Source organism: Saccostrea echinata, unplaced genomic scaffold, assembly GCF_033153115.1.
Source record: "Saccostrea echinata isolate AGI-Se365-2 ecotype Australia unplaced genomic scaffold, CSIRO_AGI_Sech_v1 ptg000033l, whole genome shotgun sequence".
Taxonomy (NCBI): domain Eukaryota; kingdom Metazoa; phylum Mollusca; class Bivalvia; order Ostreida; family Ostreidae; genus Saccostrea; species Saccostrea echinata.
In genome coordinates this window covers 8,111,206-8,137,470 of record NW_026889782.1, presented here as the reverse complement: position 1 = coordinate 8,137,470, position 26,265 = coordinate 8,111,206, and the positions used below count along the sequence as shown (strand labels likewise).

At 33.7% G+C, this 26,265-nt stretch overlaps 1 protein-coding gene across 1 annotated transcript in view; it reads left to right on the top strand.

Moving 5' to 3' along the window:
- The first annotated feature begins 256 nt into the window (after positions 1 to 256).
- Positions 257 to 26,265, top strand: part of LOC133198070 (receptor-type tyrosine-protein phosphatase epsilon-like) — a 39,795-nt gene continuing 13,786 nt past the window's right edge. The window contains exons 1-16 of the mRNA XM_061334219.1: positions 257 to 440; positions 6,596 to 6,700; positions 7,071 to 7,315; positions 7,413 to 7,550; positions 10,122 to 10,259; positions 10,356 to 10,496; positions 12,771 to 12,889; positions 16,337 to 16,386; positions 16,619 to 16,902; positions 17,022 to 17,109; positions 17,961 to 18,025; positions 18,170 to 18,206; positions 18,344 to 18,441; positions 19,231 to 19,359; positions 19,644 to 19,792; positions 23,174 to 23,309. Of these exons, the coding sequence (XP_061190203.1) occupies positions 257 to 440; positions 6,596 to 6,700; positions 7,071 to 7,315; positions 7,413 to 7,550; positions 10,122 to 10,259; positions 10,356 to 10,496; positions 12,771 to 12,889; positions 16,337 to 16,386; positions 16,619 to 16,902; positions 17,022 to 17,109; positions 17,961 to 18,025; positions 18,170 to 18,206; positions 18,344 to 18,441; positions 19,231 to 19,359; positions 19,644 to 19,792; positions 23,174 to 23,309 (2,106 nt within the window). The remainder of the gene's footprint in view (positions 441 to 6,595; positions 6,701 to 7,070; positions 7,316 to 7,412; positions 7,551 to 10,121; positions 10,260 to 10,355; positions 10,497 to 12,770; positions 12,890 to 16,336; positions 16,387 to 16,618; positions 16,903 to 17,021; positions 17,110 to 17,960; positions 18,026 to 18,169; positions 18,207 to 18,343; positions 18,442 to 19,230; positions 19,360 to 19,643; positions 19,793 to 23,173; positions 23,310 to 26,265) is intronic.

The window sequence follows — 26,265 nt, the reverse complement described above, 5'->3', positions numbered from 1 at the left end:
CAAGTAAAATACAAACTAAAACACCAATGAAATTAAAAGAAACATCCAACATTAGGCCTGGATATAATTAATGACCTAAGGCCATTTCTATCTATATACACCTATTGACAGACCATGGGTGAATGCACACAAAAGGCTTTAAACTGAATAATTATATTATTCAATATGTGCATTTCTACGTCAAATAATTATGAGATATGACACTTATAATACATGTACATAATATATACATGTATGCAAAGAAAAATAATAAAATATGCATCTGCCACATCACCACCTGAAATATTGTGTGGGTGAAAAGAAATTTGAATTGGCTCACATTTTGTTGGTGAGGTGTACCTATCTGGAATGTGGGCTGATGAATGATGTTCCCACTGGAAACAGGCAGAAGGCAAGCAACTGTGCAAGTGCATGGGATGTTAACACAAAATTAGCTGCAGGTAAAATTTCTGAAATTATAACCAAAGTATCCTGAATCATACAATTTTCTTAGTATTACTGAGCATAAAAAATTAAGACCGTAAATAATTTTCTTCTTTACAGGTGTGATAAAATAGATGATTTGGTGAGTCCCATGATAATGGACTGTTATCTGCTTTTAACATTCCCACAATAACACGACAAACTTGAAGTCCAGAGTAGGGGAAATTACACTTTATTTCAACAAAATGCCAGGGAACAGTTGTAATAAACATCTTGATGAAGAAATCATCGTGTAATAACACCGCCTATCACTAATAAGGAATGATACATATGGTTAATGTATCCCTGCACAATCTTAAGAGAATCTTTTACAAGTTAGTTGCCGATTAAATTAATGAAATAACCAATTCCAGTGTACTGACTTTATTTCAGATGTGATTGCAACTTCAAAGCTGGATTTGATGGGGCCTGGAAAATCGACATCTCAAAAAGCTTTTCAACTTCTGCAATATAATTTTATATGAAATTATATTGTTAAAGCTGAAAGGGTTCTTGAGATATCATCCGGAAACGAAAGTGTTACTCATATACAGAAAGACCGACGGACAGTCAGACCCATATTAATAGTCCCCATTTTCAGTGAAAGCGGGGAACAATAAAAAGAATACAAAGCAACATTTTTACCTTTTTGTAAGTGGAAATTCACCTTTTTATTGTAGGTTATTTGAAGTACTGGATCCTCTCCTAGTGGCCATTACAAATAAGTATAAAAGCTTTCAAAAAGCTTGGCTGACTTGAGCATTATATCTATAGAACGTATGGGCATGATAAGCAATAAATGTTTCCCTTCGTTTTACGAAACACCATGGTTTTTATAGTTTTTGCCCTGTGCATCCGTCGGTCTGTTTGTCTGCAAAAACTTTAACCTTGCTCATAACTTTGATTGGCTAGAGCCATGGCTTTCATATTTTACCTGTGTATTCCTCGTGACAAGACCTTTCTTTGGGTACCATCAAATTGACCTTGGAGTTTGACTCAGTTTTTCTAAATTTTATCAGACTTTAACCTTGACCATAACTTTGGAACAGTTGGTGATAGGACTTTCAACGTTCACATGTGCATTCCTTGTGACAAGACCTTTCTTCGGATACCAACAGCTTTGACCATGACCTTGGAGTTTGACCTACTTTGGAAAAAAACTTTAGCCTTGGCCATAACTTTTAAACAGATAGTGCTAGTGCTTTCATACTTGTGTATTCCTCATGAAAAGACCTTCCTTTGGATACCAACAATTTTGACCCTTTAACCTTGACCTTGGAGTTCGATCTACTTTGAAAAACCTTAACCTTGGTCATTACTTTTGAACAATTAGTGCTAGGGCTTTCATACTTCACATGTGTATTCCTTGTGACAGGACCTTCCTTTGGATACCAACAATTTTGGCCCATGACCTTGACCTTAGAGTTTGATTTACTTAAAAAAACTTTAACATTGGCCATGATAACATTTAACGTGTGTATCCCTTGTGACAAGACCTTCCCTTGGGCACCATTTGACGTTGACCTTGATGTTTTACTTACTTCTGAAAAACTTTAACCTTTGCCATAACTTTTCAATGGTTGGTGTTAGTGCTTTCATATTCCACAGGTATATTCCTCGAAACATGACCTTTCTTTTGGTAATGTACCAACATTTTTGATCTTTTAACCTGAAGTTTGACTTGCATTTGAGAAACTTTAACCTTCAATTTAAGCTGCACTACGGGGCCTCAGTGTTTCACAAACAAAGCTTGTTTCAAAGTTAAACTTGTTTGCGACTCAATAGAAAATGGAAAGTGAACAAAATTTATTTGTTTGTATCTCAAAAAAAGTTGTTGCCCTTTCCTACTGATTCACGATTGTTTTGCCAGCTCTGAAGAAACTTGATTTTTGTTGTTTATCCCAGCTGAGAAAGTGTGCTTGAAAACTATGGGTTTGAAAACTATGAAATAGAGAGAGATTGGTGTGTTTGTAAACTTCGGAGAAAAGTTGTAGTATGTAGGTTATTCCTTGATTAAAATTAAGTTCTATGTGCTGTTATTATCGCTATAAACACTGCTCACTGCCACCTTAATCTTCTGCAGTTGCAGTTGCATTGTGCTCAAAGTCCCAATTATGTCTTATTTTTTCTTCAATTTCTGTTTAATGAACATTTAGTACAAAGTCTAGTCCAAGAAAAAGTGTATTCACTATTTCACTGTCTAATTTACAAGCTTTTTTTTTAAAATGGGCTAGTCAAATGAAAAAAAACTTGCAGGATCTTTCAAAACCTTTTGCTGAGGCAGCATCACGTACCCTTAAAAATCGAACGAAGGATCCATATCCGAATACACGACCACAGAGAAACAAGAAAATCTGCCACCAATATGTGCTTCATCGCCGGCCTATGTTAAGATCCGCCTCTCCAAAAATTTCAGCCTGGTATTCCAGTCCCAATATGTAATAAATTCGACACTGACATAATCACCTGAGGAAATATTTAAAATTGCCGAAGCTGCCTGAGAAGGTATTAGAGAATCCTTCACGAGGAAATTCCTTGCATGACAGAAGAAAAAGCGCTCAACTTTGAAAAGAAATCGAACACTTACAAAATGTGGACTTCAGTATGAGACTGTGATAGATGAAGTTGAACAAAGCAGTCGACATCCGCTGATCCGATTATCCGGAATCCCCGAATTAAACACAAGGAAAAAAATCAGGAAGCTGTAACTCCATGCAGAGCATTGTCACAAGAAGATATCATCAATTCACACAGAATTGGGAATCAAAGAAACAACGCACTTCACCACAGAAAATAATATTCCGTGTAAAATCCGTAGTTACCAAGTTTCATGTCCTCCGGAAACTTTAAGGACAACAAATGTACCAAGAGATTCTTTGTCAGCGAAGACAGCACCAAGTACCGTGACAGGCTGTTATATGTTATACATAGACAAAACCTTCAACAGAGTGCCTGTCATCTAACGGGAAGGTAAAAGACAATCGAGACAAGTATCATCCCATTCAAAACAAATCTGACTTAAATAAAGGAGATGGGTGAACAAGGCGTGCAGAATGCCTATATCTTCAGATATGTAAAAATCATATTCAATTTGTGAATTAAGTATTTAGAATAAAGTTCTCTTTATTGAAAATTATGAAATTATGATAAACAAAACATTTCCAAGGAAAATTTTCTAGGTAGAAATTATTCTGTTAATAAAAAAATAAATGCAGCATTCGTGGGGTTCGAACCTTAATCAATAAAAATCCTGAGTTTCATTTTCCTTCGAGACTAACGCCCTTACCACTACACTACACAGCTCTTGTTAAATAGAGGCATTCAAATCATGTTTGTGATATGACCCTTTACTAAATGGACTTAAGTATTTCTCGGAAGACGCGAATGTTGTGTGATAATTGTGTATTATTATTATTATTAATTTTTGTTTTTTTTTTTTGGTAAAATTGGTCTATGACAATGTTTTTATTCACCAAAAATGTATATTTTTACACAAACTTTGAGGATAAACTTTCAGAAAAATGGAGCGAAGAATTTGTGTGAAATAGTGTGAGAATATAATCCTTTTGTCCTGTTTAGTGTGTGTATGCTATTTCATAGGCAAATAATTTCAACCTTTTTGAGATTTGTGCAAATTGTAGAGATTAAACAGAAAGTATACTTTAATGTAAGATGAAATATTAAAGGAAATTTTGTTGTAATTTAGATTTTAATTTTTCACCTTCGTGTTTGTCGCATTATAGGCCCTTCTCTCGCCTTGTTCGCCCATCCTCTTTGGACATTTAGTTGAAGAAGAGAATACGTGTTTGTTTCAAAAATGGCTCATTAAAATTTTACACTCGAATTTAGAATCATTCCATCCAAAACAGTTTCACTCGTGCAATACAATAGCTCTAATAATTTCCCAAATTTGAAGTAATGTGTATCATATCAATTTTATCCGCAACTTTTCTCAGTTCTCTTTTTCCGTTTTTGTTTTCATTTACTAACACCAGTGTATTGCATATCACTACTGGCTTATAATAGTTAAAAATAATTGGACCTGTCCAGTTATGACGTTTTGTTTATGATAGTTAATACTGATTTGACCTTCCCCGTTATGAGATTAAGTTTGACATAATTCAAATAAATTAAGAAGGAACACTTTGCGAATTCATTCCTGTAGTGTTACCTGACCATATACAATGTGTGGTTTTGTTTTTGTTTGTTTTTTTCTTTTGTTTTTGTTTTTGAGAAAGGTAAATAGAAATTCTAAAGCTTAAGAATAAGATTAAACTAAAATAACAAACTTTATTTTATTCCATGGAAATTATCAGGCATGGTTCCTCGTCCACTTGAGATTAACAAAAACAATTTACATTACATACTTCCGCAAAAAAATAAGGATATGTAAGTAGAAGTTAGAGTCTATAGGTGTTTTCACAGAAATATTTCCTCATTATGTCCTAATAATCCCACTAAAAAGTTTCCTGTACTCCTTTCTTTTGTTTAATGCTTAACATTGAAGAACTATGTTCCCTTACCTTTTCTTGATAAGTTTATCCAGGATTTTTTCTCTAGCCTACGGTAAGAAATGCTGTCATATTCATTTATTTGTCTTTCAAAAAGTGTTTTAGAGTGTGTAAAAAAAGATGTATGCTCTCAGCTGTAAAGATGATTAATATTACTTTCCGCCTATTGATGCTTCAAAATTTCTTATTTAAAAAAATATCCTTCAATTTTAATGGCGTATTTAGAACTGTCATTAATTTAAACTTAATTTTAATATAGTTAAAAATAATAGACAATATGTATGCACAAATTTCGAGAAAAAACATAACGGCAATCACTGCAGAAATTGCCACACTTCCAAAATGTTTAATATAAAAATGAAGCAATTCCCAGTTTTTCAAATGTTCCGTTTTGTTTGATTTTAGTAATAACTCAGAATGTCATACAAAGCAATTTTAGGCATTGCAACGAATTTGACAGAATTCTTAACTAGAAGACAAATAAACAAATATAGGCAGTGAAGAACCATATTTATTACATTTTCAACAGTGAAATACTATAATTTATTTACTGAATAAAAAGTGATATTCTGACACAGTCTGAAACGATATCAAAATGGTATTCTCACAGTGTGAGAATATCAGAAGAGCGGCAAAACTTGCGATTTTCCTTCCCTACACGAAGAATGTTTTTTTAAATCCCTGGCCTGTTATAAGATATAGTTAATTAACCATCCTAACAGAGACTAATAGTTATACTGCCAACGTCTTTGCCAAATAGGTCTATTCAATGTCGTTAAAAATCCATGTTGACAACGTTTTTCAATCTCGAAATCGCTTAGCTATGACGTCTCAACCGCTCAACTATGACGCCATATCCTATGACACCTGCTACGAAAAGACAGAGGCAAAGGGAAAATCTAAGAAAATATAATGGAAAATTTAATGGGTTTTTTAAGATGAATAAGGAATTTATTTCACTCGTGAAAATATCAAAAAATCCTGTCCCACTCGTGAAATAAATTCCATATTCATCTAAAAAACATTGAATACCCTCTGTGTCTTCGTCGTTATTTTACACTTATATGTTCATCTATATATCTATAACTTGACCTGTAATTCCAAAAGAGAGTATGGTGCTGTTTTAGTTATCTTTAAGAATATGTAATTTATGTGATAAAAACACTCTAGGTGACGAATTCCATTATGTAATGGAGTCTATGTTTTTCCTCATTACGTATGAAAGTCAGAAACTCATAAGAAATATTATTCTAATGTAATTACTTACAAATTTGGGAACCTTATGTCCACCACAGATGTAGACTCGCTGAAAAATCTGTCTTTCTTTCTTTTAAAGATATTGGCATGTTTTCAATAATATTTTTTAATACTACTCTACCTTACTTGACCTTGTATTCTGTATATAATTATGTAAATGTTTTCATGAACCCCATGTACCATTGTATGGTCTGAGAGTAATAAACAAAAAAAAAAAATAAATCTTTTCCCTTGGTGTGTGCAAATAAAATGAATAAATAGCTTTGGGATGATATTCCATCAACGCGTCTATTCCTACACATTCTATATAAAAGGACATCAGGCTTAACTTTTTCATAAGTTTATTCCTGTATGCCTATTTACAGAAAATTTAGCTCTCCATAAACCTACTCATCAAGATCATCCTTACCATTCTGATCGATGGGGAGCGGAAAAAGCCGTTGATGGCAAATACGACAATCTGACATCAGGTGCTGGACAGTGTGTAATCTCTGCCAATTTCAAACGAACAGCCACGTGGTGGGTCAACCTAACGAAGGTTTATAGTATCAGCCACATCAACATTATCTACAGGACAGATAATTTTCCTCGTAAATTGTTTTGTTTACATTTTGAAATGAATACGAGTTTTGAAACCTTCAATTGCATGTAAATGTTACTGAAAACGTACATATGAGGGGATTATTTCTCAAAGCACAACTCTCCTTCTATATTACGCATAATGAAATTCAATTATATTACTTAGTTTTAACCGTTTTCTATGAACCAGGAAATGTCTTTACGGGTGATTTGAAAATATTGAGAAAAAAAATCTTAAATAAAAGTAAATGTATTTTGCAGATCCAAGTCCTTATGTTTCTCGGCTGGCTGGGTTTTTCCTTTATGTTTCCAACACCTCGTCAACAGCGGATGGCCATCTTTGTTTCCATGAAATACAGAATGTGAGTGGAACCCCTTCAGAAAACCAGACGATAAGTTGTCCTATACATGGGCAGTATGTGATATTCTACAACGAACGAAGGACTGATGCTAAATATCCTAAGTACTATTCCAGCTATTCTTTCAATGAACTTTGTGAGCTGCAGGTTTTCGGTAAGGCTTCAGTAAAGCGAAGAGTACAAACTCTTTTAAAGGAAATGATATTCTTAGGTTTAATTCTAAAAGGAAACTGATAAAATTTAGGTTGTGATCGTCCGGGTATCTACGGAAACAATTGTTCTTTACCCTGCCCAAATCATTGTCAGGATCACAAATGTCACATACACTTGGGGGAATGTTTTGGGTGTGTACCGGGATACCAGGGAGCTCGCTGTAATCAATGTAAGTACTTATGAAACATATTGACTCATCGCAATTACAGACCGCAAAGCATTCCTTTCATCTAAAAAAAATGTCTCAAATTGCGTTGTTTCCTTTTTGCCATAAAAGAAAGTACGTCTTATTCGAAGGAAGAAAGATTAGGGGGGTGGGGGGGGGGGGGGGGTCAAAGCACTTGCTGGTGATATTTGTAAATAAATAATCTGTCCTCAAAAATGCTGGAAAAGAAAATTTTTCTTAAGAAAATAAATGATCCCTCGTCTGGTCTGGTCCTTCCCCTTTTTCCATATGAAAAAGAGTTTTGGAGTTAGCTTTTGTTTTGCTCGTCATTTTTTCAGTGAAAAAGAAAATATATTCTTTGTCTTCATCTTGGAAATAAATGATTTTTCCTTCACTGGCATGAAAGTAATAAATATACCTGATAAGAACCCCCCCCCCCCCCGCCATAAGAATCAAATGTTGCCCCCTTCAAACGTTAGTAGTTTACCTTAAAAGTCATTTATGAACATTTAATTTAGATCGAACGAAAATAGGGAATGTGTATAGTGATCGTATTAATTTTTGTTTTAGATGACATTTAATTATAATCCTATACTTAATCAGGATTCGCTATTTTGATAACATATAAGAACAAGCTATTTTATTTGAAAAAATCATAATAAAATGCGTCCTTTTTAACGTCCATATAATAATATACTTATATAAATTTTATTCAACATTTCAACTCTTCATAAACACACTATAACATAGGTCGTCCACGTGGCACAGTGGTTAGAGCGTTTGCTCTTGAGTCCTGGAGTAAGAAGTTGGTCCTTACGTCGCGGGTTCGAATCCCACTGTGGGACATGGAGACCGCTCCTTCGGATGAGACCGTATAAACCGAGGTCCCATGTCGCAGTAGGTGATTGCACGAAAAAGATCCCTCACTGCTCAATGGCCCCGAGTGCCGAGTACAGGTCAAAATTTGCAGCTCTCCACCGGGAAGTGGTGGCATCTCCATATGAGTGAAAAATTCTCGAGAGGGACGTTGAACAAGATACAAACACTATTACACAGAAATTAAATACCATAAGACTCTTTAAAATAAGTAAGGGCCTTTAACTCTGTTTTGGATATGATCGTTAGCTTGATTTCACTTTGTATAATTTGTCGTACATACTCCCAGTGATGCTTTGATTTCGATTATATGAAATAAATATGATAAAATGAAGTGAATAGATGTATTCTAGAGGACCAATGGGCCAAAGAATTTGACCCTACTACGCAGCACAGTTAAGGCTACATAAAGAAGACGCTTTCTAATTTATACGAGAAACGCTTACTGTGACATCACGCAAAAATATCATTTCTTTATAATATCATTAAATGAAACAATATTCCGTTGATTCTTCATGTTATGCCTTATAGTGCTGCGTATTCGTCAGGGTCCATAAACTGAACAAACCACTAAAATTCTCATAACTCAGATTGCTTGCGTTCGAATATGATTTGGTAGCCTCAGGATTTTCATTAATATCAATAATATTCCGAAGTACAATTATGCCCTATTTTTGCTCCCCCCCCCCCCCTCTTGTGGCCAAGATTAAAATCATGTGAATTTGCATAATCCTAGGATTGATGCATGTTCATAATTCTAATCATAGTTTATACAGAACATTCTTGAAAAATCGGTTCCTGTATGTTCCAATATAAAAGCAAGATCCCTTATTTTGACCCAAATAAGCTACCGGATGTTAAGGTTGTTCATCTTGTTTGCAAATCAACATCGCTTATTAACGCTTACTCTTAAAGGGGAGGGGGGGGGGTAAAGGTTTTTATGTACATATGATGAGAACGAACTTAAGACTAAGTTATGTCGGATACCTTTCACCATCCTATCAAAGAAGTGTTTATTGATAATCCATTTTTAAGACAATTCACTTTTTTGCTTTTTAAACCCACCCTTCTTTCAAGCAAAGCGTTCACGGTAGCTCAGTCGGTAGAGCGCTCGCTCCGTGATCGGGAGGTCGTGAGTTCGAATCTCGGCCGCGACTGACCTAAGTCGATAAAAAATGGGTAGCAACTGTTCCTTCGCCATGCGCTCGGCACTTTGAAGTGAAAGTTGCGGGTCCTTCGGATGAGACTTTAAAAACCGAGGCCCCGTGTCACGGCAGGCGTTGGCACGATAAAGATCCCTCACTGCTCAATGGCCGTAACCGTATATGGTGACGTCTCTATATGAGTGAAAAATTCTCGGATGGGACGTAAAACAGCATACAATCAATCAATCTTTCAAGCAAAATGAAAAAAAAATGCATTTTCGCAAGGAAGCTCGGAATCTGTCAAGTAATTATGGAGGAGGTGAAAATTTAAAGACGTTGGACACACGATGGGAAACTGGTCATCAGAAAAGTTCACTTGAAGATAACTTAGTGTTAGCTTAATAATGTGAATTTAACCAATATTATCCAATGTATTTTATTTACCAAGCTTTACCAATTTTTAAAACTGTGCTCTATTTATCCAAGACATAATAATATCTGAGCAATGATTCACTTACAATGTATTATATGAAATATTTTTTTTTTAATTAAGTATGTAATGAAGGAAGATATGGTCCACAGTGTTCTTTGTCCTGTGGTCACTGTAGAGAAAGAGAGTCTTGTCACCACGTTAGTGGTACTTGTTTACACGGCTGTAGTGAAGGATTTCACGGCACTACATGTATGGATGGTAAATATTTAAATTCATCCTTTCGAAAACCGGTTAAAAGCTTGAAATAAATTTTAAAAGAAAAGTTTTAAAATATTTTTTCTTTTGAATTAAAAGAATGTCAAAAGGGATATTATGGAGAAAATTGCACGAAGAGGTGCAGTGAAAACTGTTTCCATTACACGGAGTGTGATAGATTCTATGGAGAATGTATTGGAGGTTGTAAACCAGGATGGAAACGGCCTAATTGTAATAGAGGTAAATATTTGAATGCAATTAAACTTTTTTTCGCGAAAGGAAGGCGGTGTTTCTACTTATTTTAAAGGTGCACGTACAAGTCCAATAGTACACTACCAAGATAATGTTAATTTAGCTTAAAAAAATACGCATAATATGATGACCTTTTTAAGGTAGAATTAACAATTTTTCCTAAGTTTCATTTTATCTCTGTTACAATGAGCTATTGATCATAAGGAAATATATATATTTCCACGTTTGCCTGACAGGAGTGATTACATGTAGAACTATAATGCTAAAATACTATAAGCAATGTTTGTTTAAGCCCCGGCAAGAACATAAGTACACAGATTTTAAATCTGAAAATGTACCTCAATATTAAATGCGATAAGAACTTTTTTCTCCTGCCGATCAATTATACATTTTTAAAAGATTTGCATATATCTTGGAATTTCAATTTTTGATAATTTATGAGAAAAATATCAGCTTTTGAACTTAGTCATTTTTTTTGCAAAAAATTGCATATAGGTTACCCCATTTGTCCGGATAAGTCATCCTACAGTTTTTAAGATAGAAAATTTTGGTTCTGCAGATCAATTGTACATTTATTAGAGACTTGAATATTGAATTTTAATTTTTAATAATTTATGAGAAATTTATGACAAAAAATGCCAGTTTGTTTAACAAAATATTGCATATAGGTACCCCATTTCTCCGGCTAAGTCTTTCTACAGTTTTCAAGATAGGAACATTGTTTGCCGATAATAACATATATAAGAGATGTGCATATTACTTTGGTTTGAAAAAGAAAATACCAGCTTTTGAACTTTTCTTGAAAAATATTGCATATAGGGTACCCCATTCGTCTGGATTCCACTTCCTACAGATTTGAAGATAAGAACTTTTTATACACCTTTCGAACAACGTTAAGAGGGTTATATAGGAATCACCTTGTCTGCCTCTCCGTCTGTCCATCTGTCTGTAAACATGCAAACTCTCATCGTTATAACTTCCTTATAGATAAACTCTGAGAGCTCACACTTTATACCGAGATTGTTTATTAACCTTTGATTTGCCATGACCTTAACCCAAGGTCATTCCGACAAGTTCTAGGTCACTGGATGAAAAAAGTATGAAATTCTTCTCCATTCTTAAACGTTGACTTTGTAATGGAGAATCACTGGAAGCTGATACTGAGAACAAAGGTTGCTTATGATTCAAGAGTGTGTCTTGACTCTGACCTAAGGTCATTCAAGCAAGTCGAAGGTCACTGGCAGAAAAGGTAAAACATTCTCATCTGGGCTATAACTTTGTTAAGAAAATCTGATACTTGGTAAAGAAATTGCTATTGACACAAGGGTAAGTCATGACCTTAACTCAAAGCCATTCTGGCAAGTTCAAAGTCACCGGCAGAAAAAGAATAAAACTCTTGTTTGGGCTTTAAACTTGGTTATGGAGAATCACTGGTAGCTCATACTTTTTACAAAGACTGGAAATGTCCCTCGGGTTTGTCATGACCTTGACCCAAGGTCACTCCGGCAAGTTCAAGGTTACTTGTATAATAGAAAGAAACGGGTAAATATTTTTTTTAATCTTGATTATACATGTACCATTTTGCTTTTTTGTTTATCACGAAAGGTTTTGAAGCAGTATAATCATACTTTTTGTTTCTCAAGAATGTGACGATAAAACGTTTGGGGTGAATTGTACAGAGAAGTGCGGAAATTGTCTGAATATCAAACATTGTCATCACATTAACGGGTCTTGCATCACTGGGTGTTCATCTGGGTACCAAGGAACGGCATGTGTAGACAGTAAGCATCTTTTGATACTTACACAAATCTACAATAATAACCAATAATTTTCTTAGATTGCCATTTCTGAAATAATGCACACGGCTTTCTATTGTCTATATTTTATACATGTAGAATGTGAGGAAACTTTTTGGGGAGTCAACTGTAAAGAAAACTGTAGTGCGGATTGTGTAAATCGGACGTGTTTTCATGATACCGGAAGATGTTACAAATCGAAAGTAAGTAACATAAATTGAGTATTAAAAAACAGACCTATATTTTGTAAGGAAATAAGACTGTAAATTACATTTTTTTCATAATGTTAATTAATTTTTTTTTACATATTCTGCAGAACAGACTAAGAAATATTACACTGCAAATGCAGAAAAAAATGTTAGTTGTTAATTTAAAAAAAATATCTGCAATTCTTTAAAGATATGTATTCTTATGGATGGAAAAAAATGTTCATATTACATGTAATTGCAATGTTTCCACTTCGTAGTCATTTTACATTCAGTTTGAAGACAAACCCGGATTTTCTGTCCTTCCCGTCATCGGTGGAATTCTAGCCCCTGCAATCGCCATCTCCATTACAATAGGGATATTTATTTTTACACAAAGGTATTTTATCAAAGGATAAAATGAGAGCATAAAAAAGAGACCTGCCAACCCAATGATGATTTTGTTTTTTCTTTATTAATTTTTCAAGTTTTCAGTCAATATATGAAATTCTTGTACAATACCACTTTTGATACACCAGATGCGCATTTCTATTAATTTTGTCTGTTCTGTGATGCTAATGCCGAAACGTTGGGAATCCGAAATATTTAAATTAAGAAAAATATGAAGAGCTGAAAAAATCCGTTACTTTTGACTTTTATCTAGAAGATTTGTTAATTGAAACGATTTCACATATAATGTTGTAAACGCAAAGATGCGTTAAAAATTAACTTCGACATCATGAAAAATTGTAGAGACTTAGGATAGGTAGAGGTCAAAAATAATTGCATTACTTAATGTTTGTTATTCTTAATCTTGAAATGTGTGCCTAGTCATTGAAATTTTTTTCATTTCATTTTTTTTTTCAGTTAAAAATCTCCGAGCCGTGATTACAAACATATTAAACTTATCGAAAAACAGACATTATTTCAATATTATGCTACTTAATAAAGATCTATTTGAGCATGTATAACAGATGATAAGTATTACCGAAGGGTAGTTTATAAAAGCTTTTTTATGAAAATGGAACTTTGAGAAAGTGATGGAATTAACCTTTTTTTCGTTAAACGGCACAATTACAGTAACATTTATTTTATTTTTAATTTCTTATTCATTTTCATACAAGAGGGCCACATAGCTCACCTGAGCACATTGGCTATGAAAAAGCACAAATCAGTTCAGTGTTGAAAAGTTAACATGGGGAGAGGGGGACTTGAATTTTAAACTACCTGAGGATGCTTCTATACCAATATAACAAATGGCTTTGCTGTTATTGACCAGAAGATTTTTAAAGATTTTTTCCTCTACATTTGACACATCCCACTATGACCCCTCCCTGCCCCCGGGGGTCTTCATTTGAACAAACTTAAATCTACAATACTTGAGGATGCTTCCATATCAATATGACTAAACATGGCTTTGCTGTTCTTGAGAAAAAGATTTTTTCCTGTATATTCCTATGTAAAACTTTGTTTCCCTATTGTGGCCCCACCCTACCCCCGGGGTCATCATTTGAACAAACTTGAATCTACACTACCTACGAATGCTTCCAATTCAATATGAATAAACATGATTTTACTGTTCTTGGGAAGAAGATTTTTTAAAGTTTTTTCCTATATATTGCTATGTAAAACTTTGATCGTCTATTGTGGCCCCTACCTACCCCCGGGGGTCATCATTTGAACAAACTTGAATCTACAATACCTGAAAATGCTTCCATATCAATATGAATGAACAACCCCACCCTACCCCCGGGGATCACCACTTGATCAAACTTGAATCAACACTACCTGAGGATTGATTGATTGATTGTTGTTAAACGTCCCTCGAGAGAATTTTTCACTCATATGGAGACGCCACCACTTGCCGGTGGAGGGCTACAAATTTTGACCTATACTCGGCACTCAGGGCCATTGAGCAGTGAGGGATCTTTTTCGTGCCAGCACCTACTGCGACACGGGACCTCGGTTTATACGGTCTCATCCGAAGGACCGGTCTCCAAGTCCCGCAGTGGGATTCGAACCAGCGACGTAAGGATCAACTCCTTACTCCGCGACTCGAGAGCAGACGCTCTGACCAATGCGCCACGCGGGCGACACACTACCTGAGGATGCTTATATATATATATATATATATATATATATATATATATATATATATATATATATATATAAAATTAATATGACTAATCATGGCTTTCCTATTCCTGAGAAGAAGATTTTTAAAGTTTTTTTCCTATATATTTCTACGTAAAACAATGATCCCCCATTGTGGCCCCACCCTACCTCTGGGGTCATGATTTGAACAAATTTGAATCTTCGCTATGTAACAAAGGTTTCCTATTAGTTTCAACTTCACAAGCTCACATACCCCACGCTCCCCCAAAACTCGACAATGCAACACGTAATGAATGACACAGTGCGTTTTAAATACACAGTATAATTCAAAAAGGGGCATTACTTGCAAAAAATCATCACATCAAAACTTCTTGCATATAAGGACATTCAAATCTTTGTATGTTACAAATTTAATTGGGCTGAAGTTTCTAGATAAATGATGGAATCAAAATTTCTTGGTAATATACAAATCTATACATTATGTCTTAAATACATAAGTTTCATGAAATGCAGTTCCGGAGTTATGCTGACAAACTGTTATTTAAATTCCTCAGTGATTTCGATTTGTTAATGAGTGTAAGTCCATGTCCAACACATGACAATTTACACATTTAAATAATTGATTGAAATAAAATTATGATGTAGTCATATGAATTTGTTTATATACTATTCTTATGAAATTATTTAGGGCAAAGCACCAATTTGAGAGGGGGTGAGAACTATCCAAGATTTTTTTTGTGTGTGTTAAATCATTAATATTTTGATCTCAAAATCAATAGGGGTCTTTTAAGGTCATGAAATATTTCACATAAAATTTCATTACAAAAGCTGATTCCAGTGGATTTCCTTATTACCTAGCTGAAAAGTTTTTTCGATAAAAGGCAAAACTCTTAAGGCAAAAATAATGGAATTGGAATTTCCTGGTAATATGCACATCTACACACTGTGTACTAAATATCTGCAAAGTTTCACCAAATTCTGTGCAGCGGTTTAAGAGGAGTTGCGCTGACAAACTGTTCATCTCTATATTCAAGATATGGCCAAAAGTCAAGTTGAATAGCGCCGAAATTCCCAGAAAAATAATGGAATTGGAATTTCCTGGTAATATGCACATCTACACATTGTGTCCTAAATATCTGCAAAGTTTGACGAAATTCTGTGCAGCTGTTTATGAGGAGTTGCGCTGACAAAAAAAAAACAGAACTGACGGACTGACACACTGACTGACTGACGGGCGGGTCAAAAACATTATACCTCACGCATCTTGTTGCTTGGGGTATAAATATGCCACCAAATTTCCACTATTTCTGATTTATCTCCCCTTGGATGAGGGCGTGGCCCTTCATTTGGACGAACTTGAATTCCTAACATCCAAGGATTCTTTGTGGCAAGTTTGGTTGAAATTGGCCCAGTGGCTTTGGAAGAGAAGCCGAAAATGTGAAAAAATTACAGACGGACGGACGGACAACAGACAAAATGTGATCAGAAAAGCTCACTTGAGCGTTCAGCTCAGGTGAGCTAATAACATTTTTTTTTATCCAGATCTGAATATTCAAGGGAAAAAAATATATCTATCATTTGTCCACTAAATCACTGTTATTACTTTTTTTTTTCGAAAATGCCGAATAAGTTAAAAGAATGATATTTTTTTATATATCAAAAATGTTTATTATAAATTATCTTTTTTGTACATAAATTTACACTGTTTCATAAATTTCACAATGGTTTTCAGGTTATGCAGTGAAGGCAAACAAAATATGAAACTGAATTCAAATCTACCAAGTATGTTGTCTTTTTGCCCTCTTACATGTAGTTGATACTTAGAGAATTTTTTCCCTAATATTTAGCTATATTTGGCAATTTTTGTCATAAATGCAAGATAAATTCTGTTATGAATTGGTAAAGTCAAAACAATTCATGCTTCAGTAATAATAATGGATATGTTAATTGAAATGATTTGTTGCTCTTTATCATATTTTCAAATTGTGAGAAATCGATTTTGAAATCATTTTAGCAAATAAAGGGAAGATTGTGGAGAATGTTAAAGATCAAAAGCACGAAAGGGATGATAACACTGACGTTCAGATACATGTATCACCGACAAAACACAACAAAATAACGACACACGATGATACAGACGAAGATATAGACGACGAGGGGAAATTGCACGATGATAATCCGTATGGTGACATGTACTACAATGAAGAGACACTTCCAGATATTTCATTAGACAAACTCGAGGAAACGATAGCGGGAAAATGCATTGATGATAATGACGGATTTAAACGAGAATACGCGGTGAGAAATAATAAGCTTTAGGAAAATTTTGAGGAAACTTTTTACGTTTGATGATTTACGATAATCACCCATAATTAGCAAAAAAGTTTCCTTCTTGTATTTACAATACCATTTAACAGGCACTTCCGTATGGAAAGAAATACACATGCGATGCCGGAAATCTACCAGGAAACATAACAAAGAATAGATATCAGACTTCATTACCTTGTAAGTTTTATTAGAGATAAAAAAAAATTCTATCTGCAACAGTAAAACAAATCAAGGTTTTTATTATTCTTTTATTTATGAGTATTCTGATCGGTTATAAACAAGAAAGAGAGCAAACAAGAGAGGGCGTTTCTTTACTATGCATTTGAATAAAGAAGCATAATGCTTGATTCCAAGACGTTGTTTAAGAATCAGTGAATAGCAGAATTAGAAACATAAAGATTATTATGTACAATTTTCAGATCTCTTCCATTTAATGTTTGAAGAATTCCATTTATATTGAAATGGAATGAAATCGAAGATATCGAATTTAACTGAAATAGATAATTAAAAGAGGTTCCGTACCGCTATAATATATTCTTATATTCATATTCAATTGATTCTTTCGAAATCAAAGGCAACTTCTTTTCTCAAATTATTGGAAATCCAGTGACCCCCCCCCCCCCCCCCCCCCACTCTCTCGACAAGTAAGTTTAGTTTTACATCCGAAATGCAGGATACTTGTACAATCTTTTAAATAGCATTTACTTTGCAAGTGTCCTATGAATCTCTGTCCGTAAAGGCACAACTTGTGAAAATAACAAACTGGCTAATTACATATATTTATTTCTGAAGATGATATAGATGATCCACTTCATGAATGTTTTAATATAGATGTATAAACACTACTGATCAATAATAATAACTACATTTGTTTCAGCGAACTAAATTTAAGTACTTAAAATTCTGATCAGGGTTTTTGTGTGTGTCAGTGATCAGTAATGTCATTTTAACATTTAGTTGCTTGACCAACGTACATGCACTTTTTATGCTTGATTCTTCCCACCGATTTTTTTTTGTTTTGAACTCAGATGACCACACTCGCGTAAAATTGAAGAACAATGAGTCGGACTATATTAATGCAAGCTTTATTAATGTAAGTAATATTTTTGATAAACTTACATTTTACAATCAATTTTAAACCGTTTTATTTTAATTGTATCAGATATGCAAAGCTTTTTCATCGTAAAATTATTTCATATATTAAAATTGCTATATGAACATTTGTACAAATAAATAGGGTTTACAGGAGGAAAATGCATACATAGCAGCCCAAGGTATGAAATGCATATTACATTTGTCTTAAGAAATATATTTTACGCCGGAATGTACATTTTTTTTTCATATAAGAATATGGAATAAATTTAAAGAAAATAAACAGTAACCCGGGGCTTTAATAAACATTTTTGCACAGGTCCCAAGCAGAATACAGTGTCAGATTTCTGGGCCTTGATTTGGCAGGAAAGAGTCAAACAGATTGTTATGCTGACTAACCTAAGAGAAGGAAACAAGGTGAATTTTGGGTAGTAAACAAGTTTTAAATACTGTTTATACATGATATCACAAATTATAATGCTTCCTGTACTTTTGTCACTGTATAACAAATACCTGATTATTTTCACAAAAGGATTGGTTTAGCGTAAGCATACAATGCCTAAATGGTGCATAACTTCCCTATTTAGAAAAAAATAAATATATCAGCACCCACGTTACTGATCGAAATCACGATCCCGAAAACACCGGAAATCCTTATTTTATACAATGTTTTTTGAAGTTAATAATAAGAAAAATCATTTGCATCTGACACCAATTTCCAAAAGAGTAAAAATCTTAAAAGAAAATTCTCTTAACAAATATGAATATATAAACTAACCAACGTCATATGAACTGGTTTTTCGGTGTCATTCAAACACTTTTTGAAATATTTAATTTTGAATATTTTTGAAATTTGGTTTGAACTATGCTGATATGGTAGTCAGGGTTTGACATATAATGCACTTGCCTATTCCTGCTCTATGTATCAAACTACCTACTAATCAGCATAGTGCATCCTAATTATGATATTTTTTTAAGAAATAAATTATTTAAAATGTATTTTATCTCAGAGTTTTGACTTTAAAAAAATATCGCAATGATTACTTTATCTATCGATGACTCTTTCTGTCATTATTTACGTTTGAAAGACACCGTGTGATTTCCTTTAAAAACGCAATGACATGTGTTTGCCGATGCTTGTATGTCGTTCAGAAACCAAATACAGAAATATTTAACTTCTGATTTTTTAACTTATTTTGTTTATAGGCAAAATGTTTCCAGTACTGGGCTGATGTAGGAAAATCAGTTATTACTGGGGGATTTTCTATACATACTGTCGACGAGAAATATTATGCATTCTATGTTATCAGAACTTTAAAAGTTATTCATAGAAAGGTAATATTTCATAGTTTAATGTGAACATCTCCATTCAAGAAGATCCAAAAAAGCAGTTAGAAAGATTGATTTATTTCGACCCACTTTACTATAAATGTGGAAGAATAACATACTAAACCTAATTTCGATTGAAAAGATTTTGTGTAAAATTTTAAGATTAAAGAAGTCTGAAAAATATATTTAATTTAGTTTATCTCCGTGAATGTGCAATATTATAACATTTTTAAACAAATGCCAGATTTCAAACAAAGAATTTTGTTTTGATTATTCTGGATTATTATAAGTTAAAACAGAAGAATTTAGTACAGCATTATCAATTCACGGCTTGGCTGGACCACGGAATACCAGAACCATTCTGTCTTGTTGTATTTCATGATCACGTGAGGAGAACAAGAAATAGTAAAGATAGGAATCCAACTCTGGTACATTGCAGGTATAAAAATATTGAAAAATTTTACAGAATAACTTTTTTCAAAATTTTAATATAAGTGGTCACTTAAAAATATTTGCGTAAAATAAAAAAAAAATATCTTCAGATTTAAAAAAAATGTACGAAAAGTATAACACTTCGACGTTTTAAATATTTTGTCATAGTAAATTTGAGAAAAAAAGATTTTTGTGTGGTTTTATATAATAAACTATGCATGATATGTAGCAATATACCATCATCACCTGCTTATGGAGATTATGTCTCCAGTTGATTCGATACGCAAGAGTATATTCTTCGTACGAATAATTTCTTATACGCAGCAAGCTATGTCAAACAAGTTGAGGAAACAAGGATATTAACAGTCTTTTTTTAAAGTTAACATTTTGCAAATTCTATGATCGATACAATGATTTTGTCAAAAGAAATCTATCATTAAGTGGAATGTTGACTGACCTTCTTCTTACAAATTGTAAGGACATCATCTTCACACTGAATTGTCTACGGATTTTCCCGTTTGTCCGATCATGACAAGGAGCACATGGCTGGTGTGATCGGACGATTAGGGATGTTTACTCCATTATATCTGTCCCATCCTCTTCTGTTTTAGAGGTTCTTTACTAGTTTTGTCCAAATTTGTATTATAATTTCAATGCATTTTTGATCTTGATTACTGTTCGTTTTCATATTTCATGATAGGCACCAGAAAAGTACCAAAAATATCAAATTCACATGTAAAATGAGTATTATACATGTATATAAACATGTACGAACGCCCATTTTGTAACAAATAAAAATTTAGGCCTGCCTACTTAAAAGGGTTGTTTTTTGTAGCTTTTTAACAATTTGTCTGCATATTTGACTTAGAGATGTCATTATTTCAACTTCAAAACCATTTAAATAAGTATAATATCCAAATTATTTCTATTCCCATTGTGTTTTTGAATAAAAATCTTAATGTCTTTGTGTGTATATTTGGGCATCTAGTCATTGTAATTCAAATGTGTTTATCGTCTGTCTGTATATGTAATTTATTAAAAGCATCTCTGCTTTACCAGAAGAATTTTAGAAGGTTTGGATTTCAAATTGTAGATCGTATTTAGGGAGTCAAAAATTACGCGTAAATCTGGAGAGTAGGCAGGCCTGATAATTTAATAGCGAACGCAGCGCCGCTCGTCTCTGCGAGCTCTTAAAGCAACGCCTGGGCGAAGAGAAAATTCAGTTTGCACATTGTTTCAAACGAATTTTTTTGCGCAGTAACCTGTGGTCCCATAATGCTTTAGGAATTGAACCTCGCCGCAAACTACGTTCTCGCGGAAGGAACAAAAATTGACAAAAAAAAATTAAAATCACATCGATTTAATGGATATTGCAGAAAAAAAAAAACATTAGATTAATTTTCTTCATTAAAACTAGAACTGTTCAGGCTTCAATTTGGTAATGCAATTTACATACAACACCATGTGACGTCAGAGTCTAGACGTACCAAATGTCACGTGCGGTTTGAAGAGACGATGTAAATTAAATTTGCATGTACAGTACCAACCAGACCCAACCTGACACAAAGCAGTTCCAGAACAGTCCTGGAAAGCAGTCCCAACGGTCCCAGAAAGCAGTCCCAGTGGGCGGGGTTAATTAATTAAATGGGCGGAGCTTACTCAGAAATGAGATTACCAATAAACAATGTAACTATAAAAGGCAGTGGAAATTGATCATGCATTTCTTTCTGAGCAGTAACAACAAATATTTACAATTTTTATGTGACAGTCATTTCTGAACTGTAAGGAAAATTACAGTACGTGTATAGAAACAAATAATAAATATTGAACGAAGAAGACATTCATACCTACTAATAATATGATTATTTAAACAAAGTTATGTGGTATATTAATTTTTCACCAAAATAAATTAATTTCTTTTAATTAATATTGGTTTCCATATTTATTTATTTTTATAGAAAATTAAACTTGATTTCTTTTTTTTTTTTTTTAAATCAGAATTAGTTAAAATAGATATTATAATTATAGAGGAAGGCCTATGCCTATACTATACTCTGAATGTATTTTTCTTACAGGAAAATACTGGGGCTTTTGAAAAATTCTTTGTAAAATTTTGCCAAGTATTGTATTTCAGTCATGATTATTTTCACTGACTTGCCAATTTGATTATCGTTAGATTCTCTATGTAACAGAAAACAATAACACTCAGTTTTAAGTGTACATCTGTGTGTACATCTGTACGCGAATGGAACCCTCAGATTATGTTTAAAATTAATTAATGCCGAAATATATCTATACACATTTATTGAAACAAAGATTTTTTGCAGTTCATAGATTGAAAATAGTGTCATTGTTGACCAGCGTGCTCAGTGATGTGTAACACTGATACAATTTATTGACTTTCTGCTAATCATGCCCAAAGGCGATTGAAACCTCAAGACTAGTGTTGACACCACGCAATTCCCTATATTTTCAAATGTTTATTTTTTAAATAAATGTTCCTTTTTAATAACTTGTTTATAAATTAAAAACTAATTCATAAATTAATCCCTAAATACTTGTTCACATTGTTTATATGGCGGAAGAATGGTAGAATGATTTTATTTCATGGACATTTAATAAATTAATTATTAGGTTTTATTTGAAGGCGGTAAAAAATACCAAGGAAAGCGCTCTTCTTAGAATGGTTTTAGCTTTTTCAATTAAAATAAAAATCCAGTACAGTACGTCCCCCTGAATATCTTACTGAAATAACATGTTTGTGGGTTTTTTTTTAAATAGTGCTAATGCAAACTTTGAGTACATAGTTTGTTAACATTAATTAATTAAATAGGCTTAGATAATTTTGTTTCAAACACCTGTATTAAAGTTTAATTTTAGGGATAAAATTCATCTCCTGACTTCCCTTTTTAATTACTTTCGTTTTTTTAAAATTAATTCTAGACTACAATGGTGTAAATTTAGATCCCCTGAAGACATATAGTAATTACATGTACATGTATATCTATCTCTACTTGTTAAAATTTTGTAAGAAATCCTTGTTTTTTATTTTTTATCTTGAACACCTCTCTGCTGAGAGTAAACAAAACAACAACAGGAAGACTGCAAATTCAGAATACAAAAAGGGGGCGGAGCTATCATGTCACTCAGAACCTTTTTCACGCATGAGTGAACAAAGCAGTCCCAGAAAGCAGTCCCTGGGACTGCTGGGTCTGCTTTCTAAAGCAGTCCCACAGCGGTCCCAAAGCAGTCCCGGGGACTGCTTTCTGGGACTGCTTAGGTGTCAGGTTGGGTCTGGTTGGTACTGTATAGGTCCGGTATCTGCGCTCGCCCTAACGGTCGCACTGTCAACATATTAAAATTCTCAATGCATACTTTCTATTTTTAGCGCTGGGATCGGTCGTACGGGTACTTATATATCAATTGATGCCCTGTACAAGGTTGGTGTGAAGGAAAGGACTATCAATATCGCAGAATTCGTGAAGAGAATGAGAGAGAATCGAATGAACATGGTTCAGACATATGTGAGTAGAACACTCAAAATTCACTATGAGAGCCTTTTTCTTTGAGCGTTCTTTTGTACGGGGATTGCAATATAGAAACATTATGGTTTTAGAAATGTTTTTCATGTGGTTAAAATTTATGAAAAAAAAATATATTAAAGTCGGCTTCCAAACTCGGTGCATATACCTTATATCTCTGTAAGGTGATCTCCACATTTTACATTGAGTAACTTAAGTACATAATATAGATGTTGCAACAATAGTTATTATTGCGATTATTTAGAGTAACTAACTCCCCATTATTGCGCTCTCTTACGTCGGAGTTGGACATAGTCCAAATTCGCGGGATTTTTGGGTACAACGTTTTGAAGGTAAACAATGCCAATGCAGAAGGATGTACAAGCGATAGACGAAATAATTACGACAATTTTGAATTTTATCAATTTCCGAAGGTTGAGTCTGTTAGAAAAAAGTGGTTGCGATATACAAGACGAGACAGTTCTTCTCCGTAAGTTTGCGAAATCGCTATCTTCGTCGTCACAGTGGTGATAATATAGCTGATCAGCTTCCTCACACAACACTCGTAATTCCTCTTTCTTCTTATTCGAGTGACTTAAGCCCTGTGATCGTAAAAAGGTGACAAGTTCTGGTTTCTTTTTACCTTTAATCTCCATATTAACAGCTTCGGTAGCACCGCGCGTCTATATATAGCGACGTCATTGTATCCAACCCGTAGGCATAACGCGCCTCCAATACGGAAGAGTTCCTAAATGACGAGTAATCGAGATAATAACTTTTGCCATCAAGAAACATCAGAACACTCCTTTTGCAGTACTAGGACCTTAGTAATAATAATAAAGCTCTTAAAAATAGTCACGACTCATCAGACTTGGTAAATACCCGAGTATCTCTCAATTCCTTTAAGGTTTGGAGTCATGGCCAAGGTCTTTCTTGGTGAAAAGAGGTGTTAAGTTGCCTTTGGATTGCTTTAAAGTAGCTTTTTGTTGGTTGGTATAATTATCTGTCGTTGCAATTGATTTTAGCTTGCTTTTAATTGATATAATCCTTCTGTTGATTAATTTAAGATTGCTGTTGTACAGTATTTTCATCGATTCTATTCTATTAATTGTCTTACAGTGGCTGCAATTGGTGACAACTTACACGAACGATCACGTTACACGAACGATTCCGTACGATTAACGCACGATAAAACCTGTTACACGAACGATCCCTCACGCACACGATTCTACACGTTACACGATCTTACACGATTGCTAACGCAAAGGCACGATTCTTCACGCAAAATAGTTCAAATTCTTTAGGAATGGATATTTTCAAAACGAAATAAGCCTTAATATTTATTTTAGATTTCGAATAATTATTGGTATTATTTCATAGACTTTGAAAAATAAAAGAAAAAATACAAATGGATATTTCTGAAACTAAATACATTAGATAACAAATAATTATTTACGTAATTCTCCGACTGAAGAAAACTGTTTTTTCCTTCTATCAGAAGATGTACATGTAGGTGGACCGTGAGTTTTGATTGAATTAGATTTCATAATATGCAGAAAGGGATAAGTCTAAAAAAATTGGCATGAAAATGAATTAAATTATAAGTTTAATCCATGTTTCCATTTGTGAATCTCTAAAATCAACAATTATCATTATCAAACAAATCATTTATTTGCAGAAATTATAAAAAAAATAGTTAAAAGTAAGCTCCAGAGATAAACACTGATAAACGAAACCCCGACAATCATGTCGTGTACATGTACCTTCGCGGACTAAATATTTATGTAAGCGTAGAGAATTGTTTATTTATTTTTTGTAAAAATATCTATTTTTTGATCTATTGATTTTAAAAATAGCTTGACCATTATTAACAGTAAACATAATTAACATCAGAGAAAAAATCCTTAAACATCTAAGTATGGTTTATCACAAAAAATCACGCGATTTGACGAGAACACAATATTGTACGACTTACTATATTGCTTATTTCCAAGCGGTAACTAGTTCCTTCTGCTTTCAATTATGTAAATCGGGTTTCATTCATTTTATTTGGATTGAAAAAAAATTAGACAAGAGATATGCTTGTTTAATAAATAACATTCCGATAAAAACTTACAAAACGAAATTTATACGTTTCTTAACGCACGATCACGCACGATGAAAACCGCAAACGATTGAGTCTGATACACGCACGATCTCGCACGTTACACGAACGATCACGCACGTTACACGAACGATTCTACACGATTGGTTTGTCAACAATAACGTTGCAGCCACTGTATATCTGTGGTTGGATGATATTATTCGATTATTGGCTTTAGCTACACGTGTCGGTTGGATAGTATCATCCCTCCGATAAATGACTTTTAAATGACTTTTGCGTGCTCTTGGATGGTTTCAGCTGCTGGTGGACGGTGCTCTGTTTGTAGGATTGTGCTAATGTAGTAGTGTAGTTTAAAGGTATTTCCTCCTTGCTTGATATCTGTCGTCAAAGTATCATCCCCCATAATGGTTTTAGCTTAATGTTTAAGGCCTTCATCAAACTGATACTTAAGACCATCAGCTTTCTGTTGGTCGGCTTTACCTTGTGGTTGGATGGTTTCATCCTTCTATTGAATGATATAAGCTAACTGTTGGATTTTTTTCCAGCTTGCTTTAATTTTACATTACATAAATTAAATTTCTAGGTTTAAAAAACATTAGCTCAACATAATCATGAATTAAGTTCTTATTACTGTGGAATCATGACTGTTCTTGGGAGATCAATGTTCGTAGAATTCTTGGGTCACCCTTATCCACGAATTTACATCCCCACGAAAAATTTCGTCAACAGATCTATTTATTGAATCTTCTATATATACTATTACCCACGAAATAACGTTCCCGCGAACCAACAAAATTTTGCTTACCCACGAACACTGACTTCCAAGAGTTAAAGTGATTTAACAGTACTTGTAAT